The sequence below is a fragment of the Helianthus annuus genome, chromosome 7 (assembly GCF_002127325.2).
Source record: "Helianthus annuus cultivar XRQ/B chromosome 7, HanXRQr2.0-SUNRISE, whole genome shotgun sequence".
NCBI lineage: Eukaryota > Viridiplantae > Streptophyta > Magnoliopsida > Asterales > Asteraceae > Helianthus > Helianthus annuus.
The window spans coordinates 121,193,562-121,220,801 of NC_035439.2; the positions used below are offsets into that span (position 1 = coordinate 121,193,562).

Consider the following 27,240-nt stretch of genomic DNA (forward strand, 5'->3'; position numbering starts at 1 on the left):
ATTAAAACTTAGGAATGACTGATAACCAAAATTATAAAATAATACTTAGGAATGACTGCAATAATTAAAATGAATCTGCAACAACAAAGATTAATACTATTAAAATTTATTCACTTAGTCAACAGTGGTAAATCAAACAGTCGATAGAATACACAGTTGTTTCATCATCAGCAAATGTTCTCTTTTACGAAAGTTTAACTACAACAGACCTTTGAAAACTCCAAATATTGACCTTTGTTAACTTACCAAACAGATGTTCAGACACAATTAAATATCAATATAATCTAAATTAAACTCAAACACTAAATAAGTAAAAGTAAAACGCAGATTAATACTATTAAAACTTAGGAATGACTGATAAACAAAATTATAAAATAATACTTAGGAATGACTGAAATAATTAAAATGAAGATGCAACAACAAAGATTAATACTGTTAAAATTTATTCTTTTAGTCAACAGTGGTAAATCAACAGTCGATAGCATACACAGTTGTTTCATCATCAGCAGATGCTCTCTTTTACGAAAGTTTAACTACAACAGACCTTTGAAAACTCCAAATATTAACCTCTGTTGACTTACCAAACAGATGTTCAGACACAATTAAATATCAACATAATCTAAATCAAACTCAATCACTAAATAAGTAAAACTAAAACGCAGATTAATACTATTAAAACTTAGGAATGACTGATAAACAAAATTATAAAATAATACTTAGAAATGACTGAAATAATTAAAATGAATTTGCAACAATAAAGATTAATACTATTAAAATTTATTCATTTAGTCAATAGTGGTAAATCAAACAATCGATAGCATACACAGTTGTTTCATCAGCAGCAGATGTTCTCTTTTACGAAAGTTTAACTACAACAGACCTTTGAAAGCTCCAAATATTGACCTCTGTTGACTTACCAAACAGATGTTCAGACACAATTAAACATCAACATAATCTAAATCAAACTCAAACACTAAGAAAGTAAAAGTAAAACGCAGATTAATACTATTAAAACTTAGGAATGACTGATAAACAAAATTATAAATAATACTTAGGAATGACTGAAATAATTAAAATGAAGATGCAACAACAAAGATTAATACTATTAAAATTTATTAGTCAACAGTGGTAAATCAAACAGTGCATAGCATACACAGCTGTTTCATCATCAGCAGATGTTCTCTTTTACGAAAGTTTAACTACAACAGACCTTTGAAAACTCTAAATATTAACCTCTGTTGACTTACCAAATAGATGTTCAAACACACTTAAACATCAACATAATCTAAATCAAACTCAAACACTAAATAAGTAAAACTAAAACGCAACATAGATTCGTAAGATTGAAATTTATTCATGACATTAAAATTCTAACAATTACATCACATACTGAACAACATTAAAGTTCAAATCTAACAATAACAACAAGAATTAAGAAACTTTAGCTTCAACTCCATCGATTGCTGAACCTCTCGATGTATATCCTTCAGCATCGTCATGAACTCCACGTCTCTATCACCGCACTCTATATTACTGACAACACAAAGCTCACGAACGGAAGTTGAAGGCATCCGCATAAGATCTCTGGAAACCTGCTCTCTAGTGAACAACCCAACTTGCAATCCATCAAAACATCTCTTCAGCTCTTGAAGAGTAGCCCTATCTTCATACACCTGTTCCTCGATTTGCCTGACAAAACGCTGCTTTAAATCATCTGATTTTGCATTTGTGAATGACGCCATTTGAATAAACTATATTACTCGACTTTCCTGAAAGTATGATATCTTCGTAGGAAGATTTTCTGAAAAACAGGTGAAGTGACTATGAGTTTATATACTGAAATTTGTAATGTAACATCCGTTAAAATGGATTTCTCAAAATCCGACCCGTTTTAAAATTCGGATCCTAACCGTTGAAACTCGAAGTCTTAATCATTTAAAGATTTTTTTTATTATTATTTTGATCCGTTTATAATTTTATTCATTTAATTAAAATTTATTTAAATTTACAATTACAAAGTTCAATCTTTTTCTCTATAAACTAGTTAATTAAGTTATTTCTTTAAATTAATTTAATTAATTTAAAGATTTACATATAACCAAGCTAGTTAGAATTGAGTTAAACTAAACTAATTAACCAAGTTAGTCAAGTTATGTTAAGTGAGGGGGGTTATATGGTAATATGTAAAACTTCACTTTTAAAGAAAAAAAAGGAAACAAAAACATGCAGACTACGGGACTCGAACCCAGGTCTACACGTCCAATAAGCAACAACTTAACCGTTCAACCAAGCCTTCATATTGGTTTAAGTTCGCACCTCCTAAAACTTAAATGAGTGATAATTTCGTTTATTTCTCTTTTAAATATTTGCCGCCAAGACGAAACAACAGCAACTGTTGACTTTTTTTTGTTTTGGATGATCAATCAATTTCCGGAAGCATTAATCCTTTCCTAAATTCGACTTTCAATCACTTCCTTTTCCTTGCCAATTACCGTTTATGCGGAACAATCACTTTCGGGTTTTCCATCTTCGGCTCATAATCACAACAAGTTTCCAAATTCTCGACCCATTCGAACACCTATAAGTATCGACCCTCACCTCCTCTTGAACCTGCATCCTTCATCTCGACACCCTCAGAACCCCACAAAACCTTTCACCATCCTCCGTTTGACCCGCAACACCTTGGAGAACCCCTGTTCAGCGCCTACAACTCACCGGAGTAAACCGCAACCACCGGAGATCATGGTGGAACGGTTTGGCCATGTTTCGTTCACCGAGCCCGTCGCCGGAGCTCGGTAAGACGACCGGAGAAGCCTGCGGTGGTTCGTCACTTGTTCGGTTAATCACTTACGTTCGTCCTCTTGGACATCTTTACTTGTGCGTTTTTACAAGAAATCACAACGCAATCACTGTGAGTATACTCGATCCCATTTTTATTTTTATCACTTTTGGGTGCAACATGTATTCTATACAAAAATACGCAACGTTTGAATCTTGTTTTTTTTATCACACTCTATCCACATTTAAACATGAAACAATTTGATGCTTGTAAACTCATATGCTATGCAAGTTGAACGTGTTAATCTCAATGCCCTTGAGTCTTGGGGTATGGCGATGTTGAACGATATTTGGACGATGTTGTACGATATTTGAACGATGTTGAACGATGTTGAACGATGTTGAATGATGTTGAACGATATTTGAACGATATTTGAACGATGTTGAACGATATTGAATGGCAAAGTAGTAACTTGTATCATTGTATTCATGTTGGATATGAGCAACTTCAAACATTTTATTATACTATGTATCAAACTTGTATACTCGCCAACATATTTTGTTGATTTTATTTTAAAAATGTTGCAGGTTGATTAGTACAAGACTCAAGAAAACAAGCTAGGATGGCTTTAGATACCCATTTTAGCAATTAAACCATGTTTGAATTTATGTTTACTATTTGAAACAATGTATTATTCTCTAGTTTTAATAAAATGATTTTATTCATATTGTCACAATTAGTGTTATGTTGTTTTGAGCAATTTGTACGTCTCATCCCGATGTTTCCGCCATCGGTTGGGGTGTGACAGATTGGTATCAGAGCCATAACTATAGGGAATTAGGTAGAATTGCTATACTTTTCCTTAGACTATAGTAGGAGTACTCTGATACCAGATTGGTATCAGAGCCATAACTATAGGGAATTAGGAAGATTGCTATACTTTTCCCTAGTCTATAGTAGGAATACTCTGATACCAGATTGGTATCAGAGCCATAACTATAGGGAATTAGGAATGCCTTGCCTAGTCTATAGTTTAAGAGCTTATTCATTATGTGTTGCTTAAAACAACTTCCTTTCTATCTTCTTTGCTTCCCTCTACTTTCTTGGACTCTTAATATACATGCCTTCCCTAAGGCTACCACAATACACATGGAGGCTTTGAAGACACTCATGTAACACAATCGAAATGATTCATCAAGATAGGGGTGATTCCCACACTTGGTGATGACTTTCACTCAGCTATACTTTGATTTTTGCACGAAATCTACCCTCAAGTTAGGAGTGATATCCAAATCTTGAAGGGAGTTTCCATTTCATACTCTAGTGGACCCTTATCTTTTGATAAGTACCAACCACGTTAGGGTACGATGTTATCAAGTTAGAGGTGAAACTCGCATCTTGTTAACTAGTCCCACTCCTCGATTTTCATTCTCGCCAAAGTTTCGATTTTCCCAATCGATTAAGGACGTGTAGTAACTGGAAGGACAAATATCGTTAATCGCTTCTCGATGAGAGTATTTGTCTATTAGGCCCAAGCACGTTTCCTTAATTCGAAAAGGACTTCGATTTACTTTGGAATAGTCTTATGTTACGTTCCGTGACAATCCATGTTCTACGTTAAATCTCTTTTATGCTATCTCAATTTTTATGTGTTTTACATTTGAACGATATATCATTTCAATCTAATACATGCATGCTAGTATGTTATACTGGATTCGTGTTACTGGGTTATTCTTATGTGATGAACTTGTCCTTTAACCCACACCTTAACATGTATAGCACTATGCTTAGTGCTATAGGAGTAGCGCCCGCCCGTATTCTAGTGGTCATGTTAAATTAACAACATTACACCCTCTTCGTTGCGACGATGTTGGGTAGTCAACTTTGCGGTACACGATGGGTTGACATGTTTATTCACATGCCAGTGATACGTTAATCTTGTTAACTAAGTATGTCATGGGAATTGTTTTAAATTTTATGCTAATACTCATATTTCCCAAAAATGGAAGTTTATCATCAAGATAGGAGTGATTTCCTTACCTTGATGGTCAGCTTCGCTCAATCTTCAACCTCACCAATGAGCTAGGGGTGATTTCCTTACCTCAGAGGTAGTTGCCAACTCTTCTTCATTCTCAATGAAACTTTATATTTGAACGTTACTTATATTTCAATCTTGGAGACACGTTACACAGTATCTTCGAAATCTAAAACAATTAATAATAATCTCTCGTGAACAAACTAAATTTACGATGCTTTTATTACCTATGTTACACAACGTGAATTTCATGATTATGCTATGTAAAACTAATTGAACACTTCATATGCTATGTGAAACTATATGCTATGTGATGCATTCATGAAAACAATTTCCCTTAAACAAAACGTTACGATCTAGTCTCATCTATTCTTTCTTTTGAATTTTTAAATGTCTTCCTCTTAGATTTCGAGGACGAAATCTCCTAAAGTAGGGGAGACTGTAACATCCGTTTAAATGGATTTCTCAAAATCCGACCCGTTTTAAAATTCGGATCCTAACCGTTGAAACTCGAAGTCTTAATCATTTAAAGATTTTTTTTATTATTATTTTGATCCGTTTATAATTTTATTCATTTAATTAAAATTTATTTAAATTTACAATTACAAAGTTCAATCTTTTTCTCTATAAACTAGTTAATTAAGTTATTTCTTTAAATTAATTTAATTAATTTAAAGATTTACATATAACCAAGCTAGTTAGAAATGAGTTAAACTAAACTAATTAACCAAGTTAGTCAAGTTATGTTAAGTGAGGGGGGTTATATGGTAATATGTAAAACTTCACTTTTAAAGAAAAAAAAAGGAAACAAAAACATGCAGACTACGGGACTCGAACCCAGGTCTACACGTCCAACAAGCAACAACTTAACCGTTCAACCAAGCCTTCATATTGGTTTAAGTTCGCACCTCCTAAAACTTAAATGAGCGATAATTTCGTTTATTTCTCTTTTAAATATTTGCCGCCAAGACGAAACAACAGCAACTGTTGACTTTTTTTTTGTTTTGGATGATCAATCAATTTCCGGAAGCATTAATCCTTTCCTAAATTCGACTTTCAATCACTTCCTTTTCCTTGCCAATTACCGTTTATGCGGAACAATCACTTTCGGGTTTTCCATCTTCGGCTCATAATCACAACAAGTTTCCAAATTCTCGACCCATTCGAACACCTATAAGTATCGACCCTCACCTCCTCTTGAACCTGCATCCTTCATCTCGACACCCTCACAACCCCACAAAACCTTTCACCATCCTCCGTTTGACCCGCAACACCTTGGAGAACCCCTGTTCAGCGCCTACAACTCACCGGAGTAAACCGCAACCACCGGAGATCATGGTGGAACGGTTTGGCCATGTTTCGTTCACCGAGCCCGTCGCCGGAGCTCGGTAAGACGACCGGAGAAGCCTGCGGTGGTTCGTCACTTGTTCGGTTAATCACTTACGTTCGTCCTCTTGGACATCTTTACTTGTGCGTTTTTACAAGAAATCGCAACGCAATCACTGTGAGTATACTCGATCCCATTTTTATTTTTATCACTTTTGGGTGCAACATGTATTCTATACAAAAACACGCAACGTTTGAATCTTGTTTTTTTATCACACTCTATCCACATTTAAACATGAAACAATTTGATGTTTGTAAACTCATATGCTATGCAAGTTGAACGTGTTAATCTCAATGCCCTTGAGTCTTGGGGTATGGCGATGTTGAACGATATTTGGACGATGTTGAACGATATTTGAACGATGTTGAACGATGTTGAATGATGTTGAATGATATTTGAATGATATTTGAACGATGTTGAACGATATTGAATGGCAAAGTAGTAACTTGTATCATTGTATTCATGTTGGATATGAGCAACTTCAAACATTTTATTATACTATGCATCAAACTTGTATACTCGCCAACATATTTTGTTGATTTTATTTTAATACATGTTGCAGGTTGATTAGTACAAGACTCAAGAAAACAAGCTAGGATGGCTTTAGATACCCATTTTAGCAATTAAACCATGTTTGAATTTATGTTTACTATTTGAAACAATGTATTATTCTCTAGTTTTAATAAAATGATTTTATTCATATTGTCACAATTAGTGTTATGTTGTTTTGAGCAATTTGTACGTCTCATCCCGATGTTTCCGCCATCGGTTGGGGTGTGACATGTAATTATCAAAACGTGTACATTTAATATAAACATATTAATGTATATTTCAAAACAACAGTCTTTTAATGCAAAAACCTTTTCAAACCCCAAGTCTTATGGAAAAACTATAAAATTAAATACCAAGAAAACCAAGGGACAAAATATCGAAATTCAAAGAACAAAAGCAGATTGTCACAATTACAATTAACCTCTTCATTTACCATGTAGACGCGTTTTTAAACTCTATAAAAGACCGATGATTACTTTTGATTCAAAACATCAACAAACTGTCCTACAAATCACTTTCTGTCAAAAAAATGTTCCAAATCAGAAAACCAACAAAAAAATCTACATGGCAAACTTCAGCTTCTACCACTGGTCAGACACCAGCGATGTTAAAACACAATTCTCGACGTGGTCACTCAAAGAACAAAGAACAGACCCAGAACTAAACAGGAAAGTCAACATAATCAATGACACTAATTACAACAAAACTTGGAACAACATATCATTGCTCGATGAAGTCATCCACTCTCCTCCATCAAAGTTCCAGAAGAATGCAGAAGAGTTTCTGACACAACTTCTAGAATAGGATCAGAAAATCTGCAACATGCTAAGTGACCTGAAATTCAAAAGAGAGCATGAAATCACATGGAGAAAGGCCGGAGTCTACGAAATCTTAGCAAGTGTTAACCCTAGCGTGTAATACTTTATAAATAGTTCATTAAATTTGTATTTTTCTATGTAGTAGTTCATTTTAATAATATAAACATGCATCTTAACATATTCTAAAATGTTAGTGTAAATAAAAACTATGAACATCATCAACGGTTAATCAAAATAAGAAACAAAATGCAAAGGTCTCTTCTCAACTGATGTAGCACAACTGACTTTTCACGATAGAAGATAGATATCGTCCGTTCAAGTTGCAACTCTCCCATCAAAGAAGGTAACACATGCAACCTTTCACGATGTTGCAACAATTATACTACAACTTCGATATTAAAAGGTTGATGTGTGATGAGAAACTTCATTGAAACGACGATATTGGAACAATGATACTGTGACAACCCGAGTTTTCAATACCTTTTCTTGATATGTTACTTGTTACAAACTTGGTCTTTGAAATCTTTTTGAATATGTGTATTGTTTGAGTATGTGTAGTACTTGGTTACAGTAGTTGTTATAAACATTTATTTTAAACTACTAAACTTTCACAAATTACAAACTATGCCCGACGAAACCTCGGTGCAACAACCTCAAGCTACACTCGACGAAACACTGAGTTTCATCATCACCATTTAGTAGACGAAACTTGGGAAGTTTCGTGGTCCCTTAGAGGTTTCGCCGAATTGGGCTTTCAGCCCAGATAGGGCCCAAACATCAATCTGTCTTATATGTGTGTTCATTGTACGTAAACGTCAGTTATCGAACCCTAGATTACTATCGCTATCACCAGCGACAACCTTACACTCGCACGAGGCTTTCCTTTCCTCTCTCTCTCTCCGATCCGAGTCTGTTAAACCTTCGATTCCCGGTGAGTACGGCAACGGTTACTTTATTAGGTATTGTTTGTCTAGGGGATATATATATATATAAACTGTTGATTGCTTGTTGTTCATGTTAATCGTGATTGCTATGTTAATCGTGATTGGGCATATATATATATACTGTTGATTGCTTGTTGTTGATGTCCATCGTGATTAGATATATGGATTGTTGGAGTATTTTGTTGATGATATGGATATAGTGAGTATCTGTATGATAGAAATAGTTATACGTGAAATAACCGATGCGGAATCCTGAAACTTGTTAATGCTAGTGACGATCTCGTTGCGTGTTGATCACCATTTTAATGACATATGTGTGCTCATGATCAAGTAATAACCGGAATGATTAAGTAATGATTTGCAAATAATTGTGGCCAGGGCTAGGGTAGAAAAACATGAAACTGTAGGGAAACACGGAACCTGCAAGGTCATCGACGAAACTCCTTAAAGATTCGTCACAGGAGCCCTGACGAAAGGTCATGGGGTTTCATCATACATGCATCGACGAAACTCGATGTTTCGCCGACCAGGAGATTCGTCGTCTGTCTGTTCAAGAGTCCATCAACAGATTGAAGTTGTGAACATGCATGACTTCTTGTTAATGGAAACCCTGTGGCAAATTGCTAATGGTGTCCATTTATGGTTACGGTTATGTTGGTAAAACATGTGTGATGCGATCGACTTAGTTGCTGAATGAACATGTGGATAAAATCATAATGGTTACTGTTGATGATGATTACTTATGATGAGTAATATAATTTGGTACAAACACCTAGTATAGTACACATAACTGTCAAGCATTACTTTGGAACGTATACGTGAATTATGGGATGATATGAGTTGTATAATTGCTGTGATAACTTGTATGCACGTTATGAGTATGCGTGAACGTAAACTGATTACGAGTGATTATTTACATTAGGGTGTGACTGTCTAAGGGTGAGCAAGTAATTAACTCCACTGAGCAAACCAAGGTGAGTTCACTGCTCTTTTCCAAGTATGCATCCCAGGAAGGGATACCGGGTAACGTTTTCAGGGAAGAATGTCAGGTTAATGGGATGTTTGTTATTACTCAGTTTCTATCATATAAGACCCCTTACATCTACCGATTGTTGCCGGGAAGGCAACGAGGTATTTAGTTGATAGCGCTATTAGGTTTGGCACCCTCACACCGGGCCGGAATGGACGGGCGTGAACTATTTACCTTGACCACTTGACCAATGCTTTGATAGAGGCATTGGGGTTTGGGCAAACACATCTAGTAGCCACATACGGTAATCGAGTTAATAACATCATCAAAACATAACGTTGAACTGTTTCAAACACACCTCTGGTAACTAAACGCGTTAACAAAACTTTGAACTCACCAGCGTCGTCTGACACACTTGTCTGCATGCTTGCAGGTTGTTAGATTTCTGTTTATGGACTTGCTATCTGGGAGCACTGGAGTGGTCATGGATCAAAACTCTTGGATACTCGCTTTATTGATTATGAACATATGATTTGAAACATTTGAATTACTATTTATGTTATGCTTCCGCTGAATAGTTGTTTTGGTTTAACTTATGTCTTGGATTGATACTTTGAACTGAATGGAATGTTTTTATTAAATATTACGCGTAGTTCAGTGTGATTGGTGGCTTGGATCCTGGTACGTCGCACGTCCCGTGGTGTTTCCGCATGTGGTATTTTGGGGGTGTGACAGATACTGGAACGATAACATGTAAACAGAATCATCAAACATTCAAACAAAGAAGTGTAATCGGAGAATAGCGGCTGAATCACGAGAAAGATGCATTTGAGAGAGAGAGAGAGAGACACGCTCGCAGATATCAGCGAGAGAGATTTGAATGTGGAGCCACATAATTATGTCTTATTTATAGGATTAGAATATATGATTTGAATTTTGAATGTGGAGCCAGAATTTTGAATTGGGAACTGGATTTGAGGGAGAGATGAAAGCGTGGAGCCAGAATTTTGAACTGGGAACAGATGTTAGATGGTAAAATTTTGAACTGAGAACAGATGTTTGAATTGGGAACAGAATTTTGAACTGGATTTGAGGCAGTGGTTTGATGGCAAGCCTTTGAAATATGAATGTGGGCCAACTTTGAATTTTAAAGTCTTTAAATATTAGGCTTTATGATGTAATAATGACATAAGAAAAGCCTTGTTGGATATGCTCTCAAGCTGATACATCACCTTTTCTTATGTCACTTGGATTTCTTCTTTTATAGAAAGTATAGATAGATTAGAAAATAAACATCCAAATACTTCTCAAGTGTAACACTTCTCCGAATAATAAAATAATTATCTCATATACAATAAAAAATATTTGGAATATATTAAGTATCTTCATTTTGTTTTGTATGTACAAAAGGATGAATTGATATGTGTAATGACTTTGACATGTATGATAATTGTATATATCCAAATTTTAATTAAGGTTTTATACCCTATCATTATTAAAACATAACTTCATCCATCTTCAAACCATCTATATCATAACTCACCCTCCTAAATCCTAATAACTCTTGAGTAGGAATTAGAACGGGTACATTACCCTTACAGGTAGTGAAAATACCAGTATCGAATCTGAACAAAATCAGGTACCAAATATTATGGCCTAGTATCCGTTTTGGTACCACTTTGTTTTTTTTTTCTATTTTTTGAGTACTGATACGGATACCAAATAGGTAAAATTGGTACAATACACATACAATACGGGTACCAAATAAGGTAGAATCTAAGATTGTTGTATAATGTCACCACCACTGCCAAACATATGCTTGTTGTTACCATTTTCGACGTTGAAGAGTGCTTAACCGGCTCTTAAGTTGACTATTACATTAGTTTCGATATATGAGCACCATAGAGTGGGGGTCCGTCAAAGGGGCCAAGTTGAACGGTGGTGAAGGTAATTGTTGGAGCATCCTTGTCTAAGAACAAGAATAATTGCATATTGTGATGATGATATAAATATCAACATATGTGTTGAATGTCTAGATACAAACACATGTTTTTGTAATCATAGCTTCCATGTATTCATATCAACAAAAATCATATGAAAAGAAAGAAATAATGCAAACACAAGATCCACAACAAATGCCACAAAGTTAGCATGGATGATTGACAAGCTACTGCTTCAAATCATTAGTCTGTTGAAAAGTGATGTCTAGATGGATACCGACGCCGAGCCCTGTATTGATCGTTTGTCGAAGAAAATATCAACGATAAGGCTCAACAACAAAATAGAAGCACCACAGTCGATTTTACAGTCTGACTGTATATCAAGCGTTCGACCACTCGACATAACCTTTAAAATTTAACCAAGTTTAAGATTTCAAGCCACCTTTCAAAAATGCCAATGAAACGATTCAACACACATATATGTGTGGATCAAGATTGTGTCGAAGAGTATCGCAAAATATTCAAATCACTTTATAACAAATATATAAAGCCACATATAAATCTTTATAAATAACTAAAGTGTTTTGTAAATGAATCAAACCATCAAAATATTTTTGTTCAAAAAAAAAGGTTAAAAGAAAACCTATATGATTTTTCAAATTCAAAACTAAGTAAAAAGTGTCTTAGCAAAATGAGAAGGTGAACACTAAGAGAAACAAATAAATGCTCTTTGTTATAGGAAAAGTTGTCTTGCAAATCTAGTAAGGTCCCCACTATTATCAATTCAAAACAACTTTTAAATGCTACATTTTGTAGTATCTCAAGTCTAAGCTATTGTTTTAAAACAACTTTTGACTTAATGCAACATAAAAAAAAATTGTGAGAGAAAATGGCTACAAAATGTTCATGGTTGATTGTATCCAATAACCCTCGGAAGAAAGAAGCCTTGCTTGACATTATTAGAATTGGATGTTGGAGCATATGTCGCGCCAAGAACGACTTCAAATTCAACAACCCTCGGGTTAGAATCAAAGACATTATAAGCAAAGTTAAGTCGGTTGGACTTCTTTGGTTTAAAAATAGGTCTAGAATAAAAGCGATCTCTTGGGAAAACTGAACGCCCCGAAGAACGAGTCCCACACCGAGTAGCCTAAAATGTAATGATAGTCATTTTTAGATATTTTCTATATATTCATTAGCAAAAAGCTAATCATGGGTGTAGGCTAGTATTTAACTTTTTACTACTTGGATTGCTTTGTATACAAGGAAGTTAAGCTCCACTGTAATACTTTATTTTTATCAACTAAACTTTTTATTATTCTATTTTTTTCTCTTATAAAATAACCTTTTTTGGTTTAGTATGAATTTTAACCCTAAATCTGGATATTATCTCATTACTTTGGTTCTTGTGGTTTGCCTTAATTACGTATACGTTTACGGGTCTGGCACAACGCGTGGATTCTCAGTACTATTATTATTATCTGGGTTAAAGGTTTTTTAGTTTTTAACGATAATGTTTTACGTTTGTGGTCAAAATTTTACGAATTAGCTGTAACACACGTGTATGGTTCAACGCTTTCACGTCTATTTTTTATGGTTTAACGGTCACAAAGCATGGGTTGTAAATATTAGTTGTAATCATCAAAGACGAGAATAAAAAAAAAGAAGTTAATATTCACACACCCTCTCTCTATCTATCTATGAAAAATAATAATAATAATAATAATAATAATAATAATAATAATAATAATAATAATAATAATAATAATAATCTCAATTATAAAAAAAGGTCAAAAAGTTGATGAATCTAGATCTTTAAAAGTTATTTCTAGTATTCTACTATCGAAAAGTAGCTTTCTTTCTATTTTTTCTTAAAAAAAAAACATAATTACTTTCTTATATTTCAATTTTCATGACATAGGAGTTTACCAATAAAAGATCAAAAATCACTCTCTCTCTCTCTCTCTTATTGAGGTGTTGACTACTATCGTTTACAACTGTTCTTCTGAGAAGAAGAGAGAGAGAGAGAGAGAATGGGATGGTTTCCATGCTCTGGAACTTCAAAGAAGAAGAAGAAGAAGCGGAAATCTCTCGATCCGATTCAATCTTCTACAGGTCATCTTCATCTATATCTATATCTACTTTCAGATTCCCTAACATATAATAACAATAATAATATTATTATTATCTGATTTGTTTTTATTATGTTGTTGCGGTAGCCATTTCTTACAGTTGTTAATTTATATGATTATTATAAATTTATAGGAAGGATTATTTATGCTGAATGATTTGTTTTTGCTCTGTTGATTTTGTAGTATTAGGTTTTCTAAAATTAGTTAAATTGGAATTTTATTTATTTCTTTGTTTTAGATGTGTGTATTGATAAGGTATTGAGTTCCAAATTGTTGTTGCTGCTGCTGGTGGTGATGTTGATGTTTGTTCTTATTTTGACATTAAATTCATTATTGATCACATAATGAATGAATTAAGGTAATTGGTTACTTGGAAATTTTGTAGCTACTTTTTATATTTATTTTGTGCATTTCAACTGATACACTAAATTTTATAGGGTTTGATTACAAGATATTTGGATAGTTAATTAATGTGCTATTATGAAAAAAAAAATGATAATACTAAGAGGCTTCATTTCAACGGGTCGAGATATGTTGTTTAGATTCAGTATCTTTTTATCTGTAACTGCATTTGCTTTTTTGTCTGATAATTCCTTGTTCTTTGTTGCTCATGTTTTAGAGAGTGTTAGGTCAAATCCGTTGTTCAAAACAAAGGAAGCGGTCAAAGATGGGGGATCGGATCATCTTGCGGCCCAAACATTCACGTTTCGTGAACTGGCAGCTGCAACTAAGAATTTCAGAGGTGATTGTCTTCTTGGAGAAGGTGGTTTCGGTAGAGTATATAAAGGGCGACTCGAAAGTTCAAATCAGGTTAGTTCAGCTTCTTTACACATGAGCTATGTAATTCAAAAACTGTTTATAGATACATGAAAAGTTTAAATTATGTCTGCAGTTATATAACAAAGAGTAAAATGCCATTTTCGTCCAGTTCAGCGATTTTCGTCCAAAGGTTTGATTTTCCGCATCTGGATCCAAAAGGTTTGAAATCTTGTCATTTTCATCTGGCTCGTTAACTTCATCCATTTGTCTCCGTTAAGTCGGGTTAACGAAGAAAAAATGGATGGAATTAACGAGCCGGATGAAAATGATAAGATTTCAAACCTTTTGGATCCAGATGCGGAAAAAAAAACCTTTGGACGAAAGTCGCAAAACTGGCCAAACCTCAGGGACGAAAATGGCATTTTACTCTAAAACAAATTTATGCTTATAGATGCTCGAAAATATCTAAGTAATTGGTCGTTGATGTAGATTGTAGCAATCAAGCAACTGGATCGAAATGGGCTACAAGGAAACCGTGAGTTTCTAGTAGAAGTGTTGATGTTGGGTTTACTTCATCACCCGAATCTTGTTAATTTAATTGGTTATTGTGCCGATGGAGATCAAAGGCTACTGGTTTATGAATACATGCCTCTGGGATCTTTGGATGACCATCTTCATGGTAATTATGTTACTATTTGGAAAAAAAAACTAGAGTAAATGCCATTTTCGTCCCTGAGGTTTGCCAGTTTTCTGACTTTCACCCAAAGGTTTGTTTTTCCACATTTGGATCCAAAAGGTTTGAAATCTTGCCATTTTCATCCGGCTTGTTAACTCTATCCATTTTTCTCCGTTAAGGCAGGGGTATTTTTGTTCTTTTTGTTAACTTAAGGGTATTTTCGTCTTTTTTGAATACTTGTACATTATGCTAATTTCGTGTGAAAAGAGTGAAAAAGACCGAATTGCCCTTTAAGTTAACAAAAAAGACAAAAATACCCCTGCCTTAACCGAGAAAAATGGATGGAGTTAACGAGCCAGATGAAAATGGCAAGATTTCAAACCTTTTGGATCCAGATGCGGAAAAACAAACCTTTGGACGAAAGTCGCAAAAGTGGCCAAACCTCAAGGACGAAAATGGCATTTTACTCTAAAAATAATTATAATCTTATTTAAATTGGAAATTAAATACGTATTTCATGTCACACAGACCTGTCGCCCGGTAAAAAACGACTCAATTGGAATACCCGAATGAAAATTGCGGCTGGAGCTGCTAAAGGGCTCGAGTATCTACACGATAAAGCTAGTCCACCTGTAATTTATCGTGATTTAAAATGCTCAAACATATTACTCGGTGAATCATACCACCCGAAACTATCGGATTTTGGGTTGGCAAAACTTGGGCCGGTCGGGGATAACACACATGTTTCTACGCGTGTCATGGGTACCTACGGTTACTGTGCCCCGGAGTATGCGATGACCGGACAGTTGACCTTAAAATCAGATGTTTATAGCTTTGGTGTTGTGCTTTTGGAGATTATTACAGGCCGGAAAGCCATTGATAACTCTAAAACCGGAGTGGAGCAAAATTTGGTTTCATGGGTAAGTAATTTTGACTATGGCTGCAAATGAACCGAACGTTCAGCGAACAGTTCGTGAACCGTTCGACGGAAAGTTCGTTTGTGTTCGTTCGTTTAATAAATGAACAAACACGAATTTTTTCCGTTTAGTTAAATGAACGGACATGAACAGAGGTCTCGTTCGTTCATTTATGTTCGTGAACGTTCGGTAATGCGTTCGTTTATGTTTGTTTGTGTTCGATAGTTCATTAGTGTTTTTAATTTTTATATTTTATTTAAATTCTTCAAAATTCTGACGAATAATATTTTTAATAAGTTTCAGTATATTATGTTCAAGAACACTAGTTTGTCTTCGTTTGTTTTCTTTGTGTTCATGAACACTAGTTTGTGTTCGTTTATGTTCCTTACATAAAAATAACAAACAAACACGTTCATTTCCTTAACGAACAACACGTACAAAAAATCTCGTTCAGTAAGTGTTCATGAACAGTTCGTGAACATATATATTTCCTTAACAAACGAACACTTGTTCGTGTTCGTTCGGTTCGTTTGCAGCCCTAATTTTTTACTACATTGTTGGCCATAACACGTGAAATTTTATTCTGATTTTAAATGGTACCAGGCGAGACCGTTGTTCAAAGACCGAAGAAAGTTCAGCCAGATAGCGGATCCGGGGCTGCAAGGTCAGTATCCAGCAAGGGGTTTGTACCAGGCACTTGCGGTTGCAGCCATGTGTGTGCAGGAGCAACCGAACATGCGTCCGGTTATAGCCGATGTGGTTACGGCTTTGAGCTACCTTGCTTCACAGAAATATGACCCTGAAAGTCAACCGATCCAGAACGCTTTATGGTCACCTACCACACCTCCTAGATCAAAACGAGACAATGACAAGAAACAGAACGGCGGTGGTGGTGGTAGCGGTAGCGGGAGTGGGAGCGGCAGTGGATCGGAGAAAAATCGCGCCAAACGGCATTTTTGATTTTCAGGGGCAATGCCACCCTTTGGTCCTCATTTCTATGAACTATGAACTATACTGAGGTACCACTTCAAATGCTTCCTTGAATTAAACAAACGTACCCCATAAAATCCCACTCATATCAAAGCTATTGGTTATTGGTAGGGTCTGAGGATGCTTTTAACCTGTTAAAGACCCCTGTACTATAAATAATAAACGCTTTTAACTCATTTATTTTTTATTTAGTTTGTTTTTTCTCTAATAACTTGCGTTTATTAACTTTTGAGTAAAGTACACGCATGGTCTCTGTGGTTGACCAACATTTTGGATTTGGTCCTTAGCTTTCTAAAAGTACATAGATGGTCCCTATGGTTAGCACTTTCTAACATATTTAGTCCCCAACTTTTGCCAAAAGTACATGGATGGTCCCTATAGTTAGCACTTTGTAACAAATTTAGTCCCCAACTTTTGCCAAAAGTACATGGATGGTCCCTGGGGTTTGCACTTTGTAACGTATTTACTATTTTTGGTCCCTATCTTGGACCTACTGAAACCTTTAGATTTGTTAGTTGGGGGACTAAATGCGTTACAAAATGCAAGCCACAGGGACCATCTGTGTACTTTTGAAAAGCTAGGGACCAAATCCAAATTTTTTGTTAACGATAGGGACCATCCGTGTACTTTACTTTTAACTTTTTTACTTTTCAACATTCTATAATAAATTTTGTTGAAAACGGAGATTTATTCAAAATAAAGTAATTTATTTGGTATCGCAAGTTATAGCGAGTGTCGGCACAGGCCGAACCGATTACGACCAGACAACATTTGTACTGATATCGTTATTATTGGAACCGACGCTGGTATTCGTTTTTATGGTTGATATCTTTTTGGCATATCCCGCCGCAATGCGCAGATGAATTCTGCTAGTTACTTTTTGACATGTTTTGAGTATGGGCCGGGTTGAGTTGACCCAAATGCGAATCGAGCCTTGTGTAACTTATACTTGATGTTTACTTGAAAACAGATTTCCGGTAGAGTAGGTACGAGTTTGAAAAACTACCCAGATCGCGGTTGATCGAATGGACGTCTATTTTTGTTGGTGGCGGGTGACGGTGGTGGGTTTAGCATGAGGTTTTTGTTGTTAAAGTGTAGATGTACTTGTGTATGTGTTATATGTTATTAACCTGTCCATCTAGTATTTATTAATGTTGTTATAGAAAGTCTTTTGGGAATATATATGATACCCCCCTATAAAGAATCATCTGTTTACTAGATTGCTGTTCAAGTATGATGTACAGATCATATGTAACAGAACATCTATTTTACTTTTATCTGAGAAAGATTTGTAGTTTGTAACTTTGTACAACTGGACACGTTACCCTCACAGGGTACGATTATTGCTCTATTCATCCATATACTTTATCAAATATCAATCAACTTTTATCTTGTATATTTTGTTGTGATTAAAATGAATGAAAAATTTACCAACTTAAGAGTAGGTAAACCCGTTTAGAAATAAGATTAACATAAATCAGGACCTACCTTCGCTCAACAATTGTGTGTGCGGAAGAAATGAACCAGAGAGATTAGGGCTTGATTCTGTTCTGAGAGAAGAGTAAATGGCATGTCTGGGGTGTTTAAACCCTAAATCGTGATGGAGAAAGACACGTATCGGGGCACTTGGCACTTTGTAATCAGGTTTATAACTAAAACCATCATCAAATAGACACGCTATAGAACAAATGGAGATCTACATATAACAGCTGGCAATCCTACTCTATTTACAACAACTTGTACAGCTGGTACTACATATATATGCACAAATTAACAATATAGCAGGTAGTAGAACCACATAATGCACAACAGTGTTTTAAATTAATAATATATAAATTTGCAAAAGTGAAACGTGATGTAATAAATGATGTAGTTACACAATATATAAAGGGTACAAGACAAGTAAAATAAACAAGAGTAAATTGCACAAAACGTCCTTTAAGTTTCACCAATCTTGCTGGTTTCAGCTTTAATCTTTAAAAGTTGACAAAACCAGCCTTTAAGATTAATTTTGTTGCCGGTTTCATCCTTTATCACTAACCCAGTTACTAATCCATGTTAAATGGCCTCACATGCATAGCATGTGAGGGTAAAATCGTCTTTTCATGCTTGTGATGTTATTAAAACCCAAATAAATTCTCAGACCCACTTCATTAGTTCAAACATCTTTCAATACTCATAAAACCCTTATCGTCGATTGGAATTCCGATCAAACACTATCCCGATCAACACTCACCATTCTGTTCAAACCCCCTTAGGTACTTGAGGAGTAACAACACTAGAGCTTCCAATATCCACTACATAAGGTGCATTTTTAGTATCACCTTGAATATGCTTTGTTCCACATTCCACACCTCAATTGTTTTCATTTGAAGATTCATGCCAGGTTAATGCAAGTCCCTTTGGGTTGTTCTTTTTACTGCAAGACATGGGAATCTTCAGCCAATGGATGAAGCCCAGGATCCAAATCACCCCCAGGCTCAAGATAATGGTAAAAGCTAGGGACAACATCATCATAACCTAACTCATTCATCATTAGGGCCAATTCATAAATCTCAAATTTCTCATTATCTACCAAATCAACGAAACTTAAGGAACCATTTACATACACACGACCTGAATTGTTTGTAAATGATCCTCCATGATGCATGTTGATTGAGAACAACGTTGGATAAAGTTCTGCATTTTAAAGATTCAAAATCAAAACTTTAAACCAGTAAATGAAAAGGATCGAAGTCAGATATAAAAAATTGAACTTTGAACTTTACCATAAATTTTATCGACATCATAATCATCTTCTTCTTCTCGTATATGAAATCCACCTCCTCTGTTAGCCATTTAGGGTTTTGAATGATATAGGTTTGAACAGAATGGTGAGTGTTGATCGGAATAGTGTTTGATCGGAAATAGTGTTTGGTCGGGTTTTTTAAACCTGGGACCGGTTCCTCTAAGCATCGGGTAGGAACCGGAACCGGGTCCGGGTCGGGTCCACTGGAATCGGGTAGGAACCGGTTTTTATGCCAAAAATTAATTGGTCCTAATTGGGATATCCCAACTTGTTGGAATTCAACGTGTCATATGTTTGAAATGGCTTTAAAACAAATGGGCACTTTAAAAGCATTTCATACAACTTTGTGATAACTACCAAGTCGACCCTTTTCCCGACACGGCTTGGAATAACATTCAAACACTAAGTGATTTTTTAAAAGTTTTCAAAAAATCAACAACTTTAATTTCCGGTGTTTATTATCCCACTAGTTCTCGAGTTATTTCCGAATTGTATTTGATAACAACTAATTTTAAAAAGTTTGAAAACTCAAGTGACATGTTGAGGAACATGTTGACACCAATGATCAATAAATTTAAAAAATATTTTTTGGATTTACCACTCGTATTTTTATGTGCCGCCGCTTTAAACCCAATTTTAAATGTAGCGGGTGTTAACGCGTTAGTTGATGAAATTTACGACAAGTTGGATATGCACGAGGAGAATCCAACATTGAAAGCCAAAACTAAAAAACTTTTCGAGAATCTTTGAATAAACTTTATGATCATTATTTAAAAAAATATGGGGAAAAAATCATACCATTTTTAATGGAGCTTCATCATCGGCCTCTAACGATGAAACAATTGCCGACCCCATCATAACCATGTTGAACGTCGTTAGAGACGAAACGGCGAAACAACAAAGGGGTAACGAACCATCTAGTGAACTCGGCCGATATAAACTAAGGGATGATGCACTTACTATGACGGCCGAGGAGTATAATAATTTTGACATTTTGGCATGGTGGAAGTCTAAAGAAACGGAATTCCCGATTCTAGCCACCATAGCTCGTGATTTACTAACGGTCCAAGCTTCCACGGTAGCTTCGGAAAATGTTTTTTCTCTTAGTGGTAGGCTATTGTCGATTAGAAGAACAAGATTAACCCCGGAGTCGCTAGAGATGGCAATTTGCCTAAAAGATCATTTGGACGGCGTTGATCGTGTTCAACATAAGTCGAGTCTCAAAGACGAGGTGGAGTTGGAGCACAAGATTATTGAAGAAGAGGATGAAGAGGAAGACGAGGTAGAGACCAATGATTCCGAAGACGATTGTACCGAAGTGCCCGCACCAAAGCGTAGCGGAAGTGAAAGTGCCGCACCGTCCTCAAGCAAACGAGCAAAAAAATAAATTATAGGAACCGATTCTGATCAGTCCCGAAGGAACCGATTCTGATCAGTCCCGTGGAACCGATTCTGTTACGAAACAAATGCGAACGGATTTTGATTACCGAAGGAACCGACTTTTTGTACTACTTAAACGATTATATATGCGAATTTTTTTTCCACAAACGAACTATTATTTCACAAACATAACACTTAAATCACACAACACATCAAACATAACACATCAAACATCACACATAAAACATAAGACATCAAACATAAGTAAACAAACGCATCCACCAAACTACACATTAGAAGAACCGGATCCTTCGCCCTTTTCTTCCTTTTTTGCCTTTGTCACCGGGCAATGTTTGTCGGTATGCTTCTTGAAGGTGGAGTTTGCCGCCGCCTTCATGAACTTCCCACAATTCTTGCAACGAGCCATCTCATGGTTATCCGACATCAAACACAAATCAAAATTTTTCCAAATTGCGGGGTTACGCTTGGTTTCTAAAATCAAAACAACTCCTTCTTCCGATGTCATATTGTTCTTCCGGGTTTGAATGTGTTTTACAGAGAAAGAAGAGTGATGGATTGGATGATGCAAATTGAAATGTTTGAGGAAAAAAAATCGATTTTTATATTTGAAAACCGGTTCTAACGGTACAAATTTAAAAAAAAAACAGCTTTTTATGTTAAGAACCGGTTCTTAACAGTAGTCGTCAGCAGCTTTTCTGAAATACGCAGTGGAACCGGTTCCAAACAGTACCCGTAACCGGTTCTACACAGTACCCGGACCCGGTTCTATTGTACCCGAAACCGGTTCCACCGGTTATAAAAAAATGATGTGTACCCGGGTTATACCCGGACCCGGTTCCACTGACAACCCGGTTCCAATCACTTGTATCCATACCCGGTTTCGGGTTGGAACCGGTTCCGGGTTTTAAAAATACCCGATAATTCCCACCTCTAATGAGGGTTTTATGAGTATTGAAAGATGTTTAAACTGATGAAGTGGGTCTGGGAATTTATTTGGGTTTTAATAACATCACAAGCATGAAAAGACGGTTTTACCCTCACATGCTACGCATGTGAGGCCATTTAACATGGATTAGTAACTGGGGTAGTGATAAAGGATGAAACCGACAACAAAATTAATCTTATAGGCTGGTTTTGGCAACTTTTAAAGATTAAGGCTGATACCAGCAAGATTGGTGAAACTTAAAGGACGTTTTATGCAATTTACTCAATAAACAATAACATTACAAAATGTTATTAATGGAACATCTAGTAGTAATAAAATAAGAGGGTTCATTCATTTTTTCTTGCTTTTCAAAATAAAAATAGATCAATTGCTATCTATTACAAACTTTCGTAGTTAACCTTATACAAGTTGGATCTAAACCCTCAGCTTGCCAACGGAATGGGCGGCCACCAGAAAAATATTCCGGTAAACATCCAGAAGAGGCTGACAAAGTTCTTTGTTTCTAATCTACCAGTTCGATGTAGTGGGAATGATCTAGCGGGGTTTGTTCGGGCGCATGCAGAGATATATGACATTTGCATAGCAAGAAAGAGGGATAAGATGGGCAATCGGTTTGGCTTTGTTTCGTTGTTGGATGTGAAGAATACAGGGGAGATGGAGAAGGTATTGTCCAATATTCGGATGGGATATTACAAACTAAGTTTTAATGTCGCAAGGTTCATCTTGGAGGAAGGGGAAATAAATAACCGACAAACAGAGAAGATAAAGCCGAAGATAGTAACAGGAATTGGTGGAAACGCCAAAGGGATGGAGACCATCGGAGATACGCGCGTGGGAATGAGATCCTTTAAAGACGCTTTTCTGGGAAGGCCTACGGAGGAACAAAGGGGGAAGGTTATAGTTGTTAACGATGAATTCAAAGCGAATGAGCATGTTTTGGGTAAGGTGGTGATAGTAGCGATGGCCGATTTTAAAGCTCTACAGGAGGCAAGTGAAACGATCAAAGGAATGATGCTAGGCGAAAGGGTGGTACAATATGTAGGCGGTATGTTCATATTGGTGTCGTTTAAAAATAGTGAAGATGTGGAGCGGTTCTCTGTGCTATCGAAGGAGAAAAGGGATGTATTTCGGTCGATGGAGAAGTGGGCGGGGCAATCTCTTCCTTTTGAAAGAATTGCCTGGTTGAGAGTTCAGGGCATTCCCCTTCATTTACTCGATAATTATGTCATCAATAGGATTGGGGAGAGCTTTGGAAAAATTGTTCAGGTTGGACAACACGGTGTGTGGGATTCAGACCTATCGTATGATTATGTAGGAGTGCTGGTAACAGAAGGTAAGAGGATTCAAGAAGAAGTGGTCATGCAATGGAAGGGCCGAAGATACAGAGTGTGGGTGGAGGAGGAAATCGGAGATTGGGAACCAGATTTTTTGGGTAAAGATAGGGGTGTGGAAGGAGCTCCGGTCAACCGGAGTCAGTCAGCGGTGACGGAAAATCCGGCAAGCAATAACCCGTATGGGTTTATGGAATGTACGGAATTCTCGGTTGGAAATAACGGAAACAAGGAAAGTTCTCAGACTATCCATATTGAAAACAATGCTAATATGGGCGATCCGAATTATGGAGAGGCTGTGGTTGTGGACAAATGAAATGACGTTAATTATGGTGTGTCATTTTTGGAAATTAATTTATGTGGGAGTGAGAGAAAGTCCCCAAATAATAAAATGAGTAACCGATTGAAAAAGGGTAGAAGAAGTAAGGTAGGCCACGTTCAAGATAAATTGATTTCGGTTGATACCAGGCCCAGTTCAAGAAAGCGGCCCAGACTGGAAGTGGATCCCAATGGACTTGATCCTTTTGGGCTTGATGCCCTATTGGGTCTGTATAATGATAAGAGTCAAAAGGAGCCCAATGAAGTTAATAGTTTTTCCAAGGAGAACACGTATAGTTCTGGCAGTGAAGACCAAGGCTCAAAGATCGATACTCAGGGTGGTTTCAAGGGAGTGGACCAAGAATTATTTCACCACACAGTAAACGGTGTTGCAGGTGAAGTTCCGATTAAGGAAAATGAAAAAAACTCGGAACCCAGGGCGACGATTAGTGAGGTCGGTTATGTTCAGGCGTCCGATAAGCACAGCGCGGTGAACAGTGAGGTATCTCATGCGCAGGTGGCTCAGGCTCAGGCGGGGGAAAACAGTGAGGTATCTCATGCTCAGGCGGTGCAAAAGGTAATAAACAGAGGCGTTGATGTGGAAGTTGAAAACACAATTCAATTGGGAACGAAGGTGGGGGTTCAGTTGGGTGATTTCCAAGATATGGTGACCAGAGCGGTATAGGAAGAAGGTTTACAGGCAGGTAACTTATGAATTTCTTATCTGTCAATGTGAGGGGTTTGGGGTTGCAAGGGAAAAAGGGTTGGATCAAGGATCTAAGGTTCAAAAATGGGGTTGATTTTGTCGCTATTCAGGAGACTAAGATTACGGGGTCAGTTAGTTTTGATTGTTGTCATTGCTGGGGGAGGGGGTAGTTGAGTCGGATATGGTAGACGCTTCGGGGCGATCTGGAGGCCTCATAAATATGTGGAACCCTAAGATTTTCAGGAAAATCTCGGCTGATTCAGATTCGAATTATCTTCTTACTTCGGGTTTTTTGGTCGAAGACGGGTCACAGTTAAATGTGTTGAATGTATATGCGCCCCAAAATGTGGTTGCGAAAAGAAATCTTTGGGGCAAATTAAAAGCTATTATCAATGGTACTCAAGGTATGTGGATTGTATTGGGGGATTTTAACGCAGTTCGTTGTACAGAAGAAAGAAAGAATTCTAGATTTAACATTACGTGTGCTTCAGATTTTAATTCTTTCATCGATGAGGCAGATCTTCAGGAGTATTTTATGAGGGGAAGCAGGTTTACTCATGTGGCAGTTAATAATGGTAATGTCAAGTTGAGCAAAATTGATCGTGTGTTGGTGTGTCAAAATTTCTTTAATAGGTGGCCATTGGCGTGTTTGAGATCTCTCCCGAGAGAGATGTCCGATCATACTCCTTTACTTTTAACGTTGGTGGATTCTAATTTTGGGTACAAACCGTTTCGTTGGTTCAATTCTTGGTTAGAGAGAGAGGGATGCCAGGAGGTGGTGATCAAGGCATATTCGGATTGTTCGGTTAAGGGGCGACCAGATGTGGTTATCACAACTAAGCTGAAGTGTGTCAAGGAGGCGATTCGGAAGTGGTGGTCTGTTGCCATTAAAAAAGAGGGTGAGGAGTTGGAAAATTATAAGAATGAAATTCAAAAATTGGAGACCATAATGGAAGAGAGGGATTTGGAGGAAGATGAGGTTTGGGTTTGGGAGGAATGTAAAAAAGGGTGGCTCAAGTTAATCAGTGGAAGTGTAGAGATTTACATCAGAAATTGTAACACCCGTTCCCGTTATTACCATACATTCTAATATTTAAATGTACTTTAGGTCCGGTTCTTTTTTTTTAAACACAAACAATTACAAGTCTTGGGTTTATAACGCACCCAAACTACTCGACTTGTTGATTAAAACATTTATATAAAAAAAATCAATTTGATTTTTTTTATTGCGGAAGCTTTATCTCGGCGGAAGGTATTCGGCTAGGCATCAATCCCGATCACGGTCCAGCATCGTATCATAACCTGACATGGCAAAACACCCCATTAGAGTGCTTATTGAGCTTAAATTTGATTAATTTTGAATAAAAACCATCTTATACAACACACTAGTCGCAGACCACTTCCTCGCCGTAGCTTACGGTTCAAGACCGTAGGCTACGGTCTAATGTTTCTGTTTTTAACTGCGTGATCCATAGGCTATGGCTTGTTATCGTAGGCTACGGTTGATACATTCTGCAAACTGATTCAAAATTGACCGTAACCTACGGTTGACAACCGTAGGCTACGGTTTGGTCATTCTGTCCATATTCACTTTTATATACCGTAACCTACGACTGTAACAATATTGTAAAATCAACCTCTGAATATTTGAGAGGTATTATCTCTATTAAATACTTTAAGGCCATAATTTCATCAACCATAGCGGCCATCCACCGAGGGTCCTTAGAGGCAGATTTAAAACCACGCGGTTCAGTTGCAGACGATAGTGCGATATGAAGATTGTTCGTGGCTAGAGAGGCAAAATTTGCTTGATGCTTTGGTTTGAAAATGCCAGCTTTGGCACGCGTCACCATCGGATGCAAATTAGAAACCGGGGCATTTGACACCGTAGAAGGGGAAACGTCCGGTGGAGTGGTGTCCGCTACGGGTGAGGCAACTACGGGTGAAGGTTGAGCAACCGTAGCGGAGGGCGAGGGAGTGGTTGGTGAAGTGTGGAGCTCTTGCAGTGGAGACTCAGCTGAAGGGGAAACAGCCGTAGTAGATGGGCTGGAAATTGGGCCAGGAATAATTGGCGGGCAGATGGGGCAATTGGGCAGGCCGAGAGGTGTAGTGGGATTGGATGGGGCGGGCTTGGGTTGTTGGTCAGAGGAGATAATTGGAGGAGAAATGTCTTCAAGAAAGGTGGTGAGTTCTAATTGTTGAATATCAGTAGAAGTAGAGGACCCCTTAAAAGGAAGAAGAGATTCATTGAATCTTGCATGACGCGTAATGAAAATCCGAGATGTGCTCGGATCCAAGCACCGGTATCCCTTATATTGCGAACTATACCCGATGAAGACACATGGAAGACTTCGAGGTTCAAGTTTATGTTTAGCGTAGTCACGTAAATAAGGAAACACTTGACAACCGAAAACTCGAAAGTTGGAGTATAGAGGAGCTTGCTTGAAGAGAAGTTCGAACGGAGACTTGTTGTCTAAGAGAGGAGTCGGTACGCGATTGATAATAAATGTAGCCGAAGAGAAGGCATCCTCCCAGTAACAAGCTGGAATATGGGCATTAAATAACATTGCCAGGCCCGTTTCAACAATATGTCGATGTTTCCGTTCCGCACGGCCATTTTGTTGAGGCGTGTATGGACACGAATAGCGATGAAAGGTCCCATTGTCTTCAAAAATCTTACGAACCGTGTGGTTTACAAACTCACTGCCACCGTCACTTTGAAAAACCTTTATTTTTCGAGAACACTGTGTTTGAACAAGCTTAATGAATGCGGGTAAAACCGAATAAAAACCCGTTTTTGTTTTAAGTGGGTAAAGCCACGTAAAGCGTGAATAATCATCTATAAAAATAA

The 27,240-nt window shown here is 36.9% G+C and overlaps 2 protein-coding genes across 2 annotated transcripts; both read left to right on the forward strand.

The window, feature by feature from the left end:
- The first annotated feature begins 13,356 nt into the window (after window positions 1–13,356).
- On the forward strand, window positions 13,357–18,201 carry LOC110868402 (probable serine/threonine-protein kinase PBL7). Its single transcript, XM_022117555.2, has 6 exons — window positions 13,357–13,540; window positions 14,177–14,367; window positions 14,806–14,995; window positions 15,521–15,912; window positions 16,513–16,928; window positions 17,870–18,201. The coding sequence occupies exons 1-5, from the start codon at window positions 13,459–13,461 to the stop codon at window positions 16,867–16,869; spliced, it is 1,212 nt and encodes a 403-aa protein (XP_021973247.1). The 5' UTR covers window positions 13,357–13,458; the 3' UTR covers window positions 16,870–16,928; window positions 17,870–18,201.
- A 6,369-nt stretch (window positions 18,202–24,570) lies between these two features.
- LOC110866841 lies at window positions 24,571–25,479 on the forward strand. Its single transcript, XM_022115992.1, has one exon. The coding sequence runs from the start codon at window positions 24,571–24,573 to the stop codon at window positions 25,477–25,479; it is 909 nt and encodes a 302-aa protein (XP_021971684.1).
- Window positions 25,480–27,240: the final 1,761 nt, after the last annotated feature.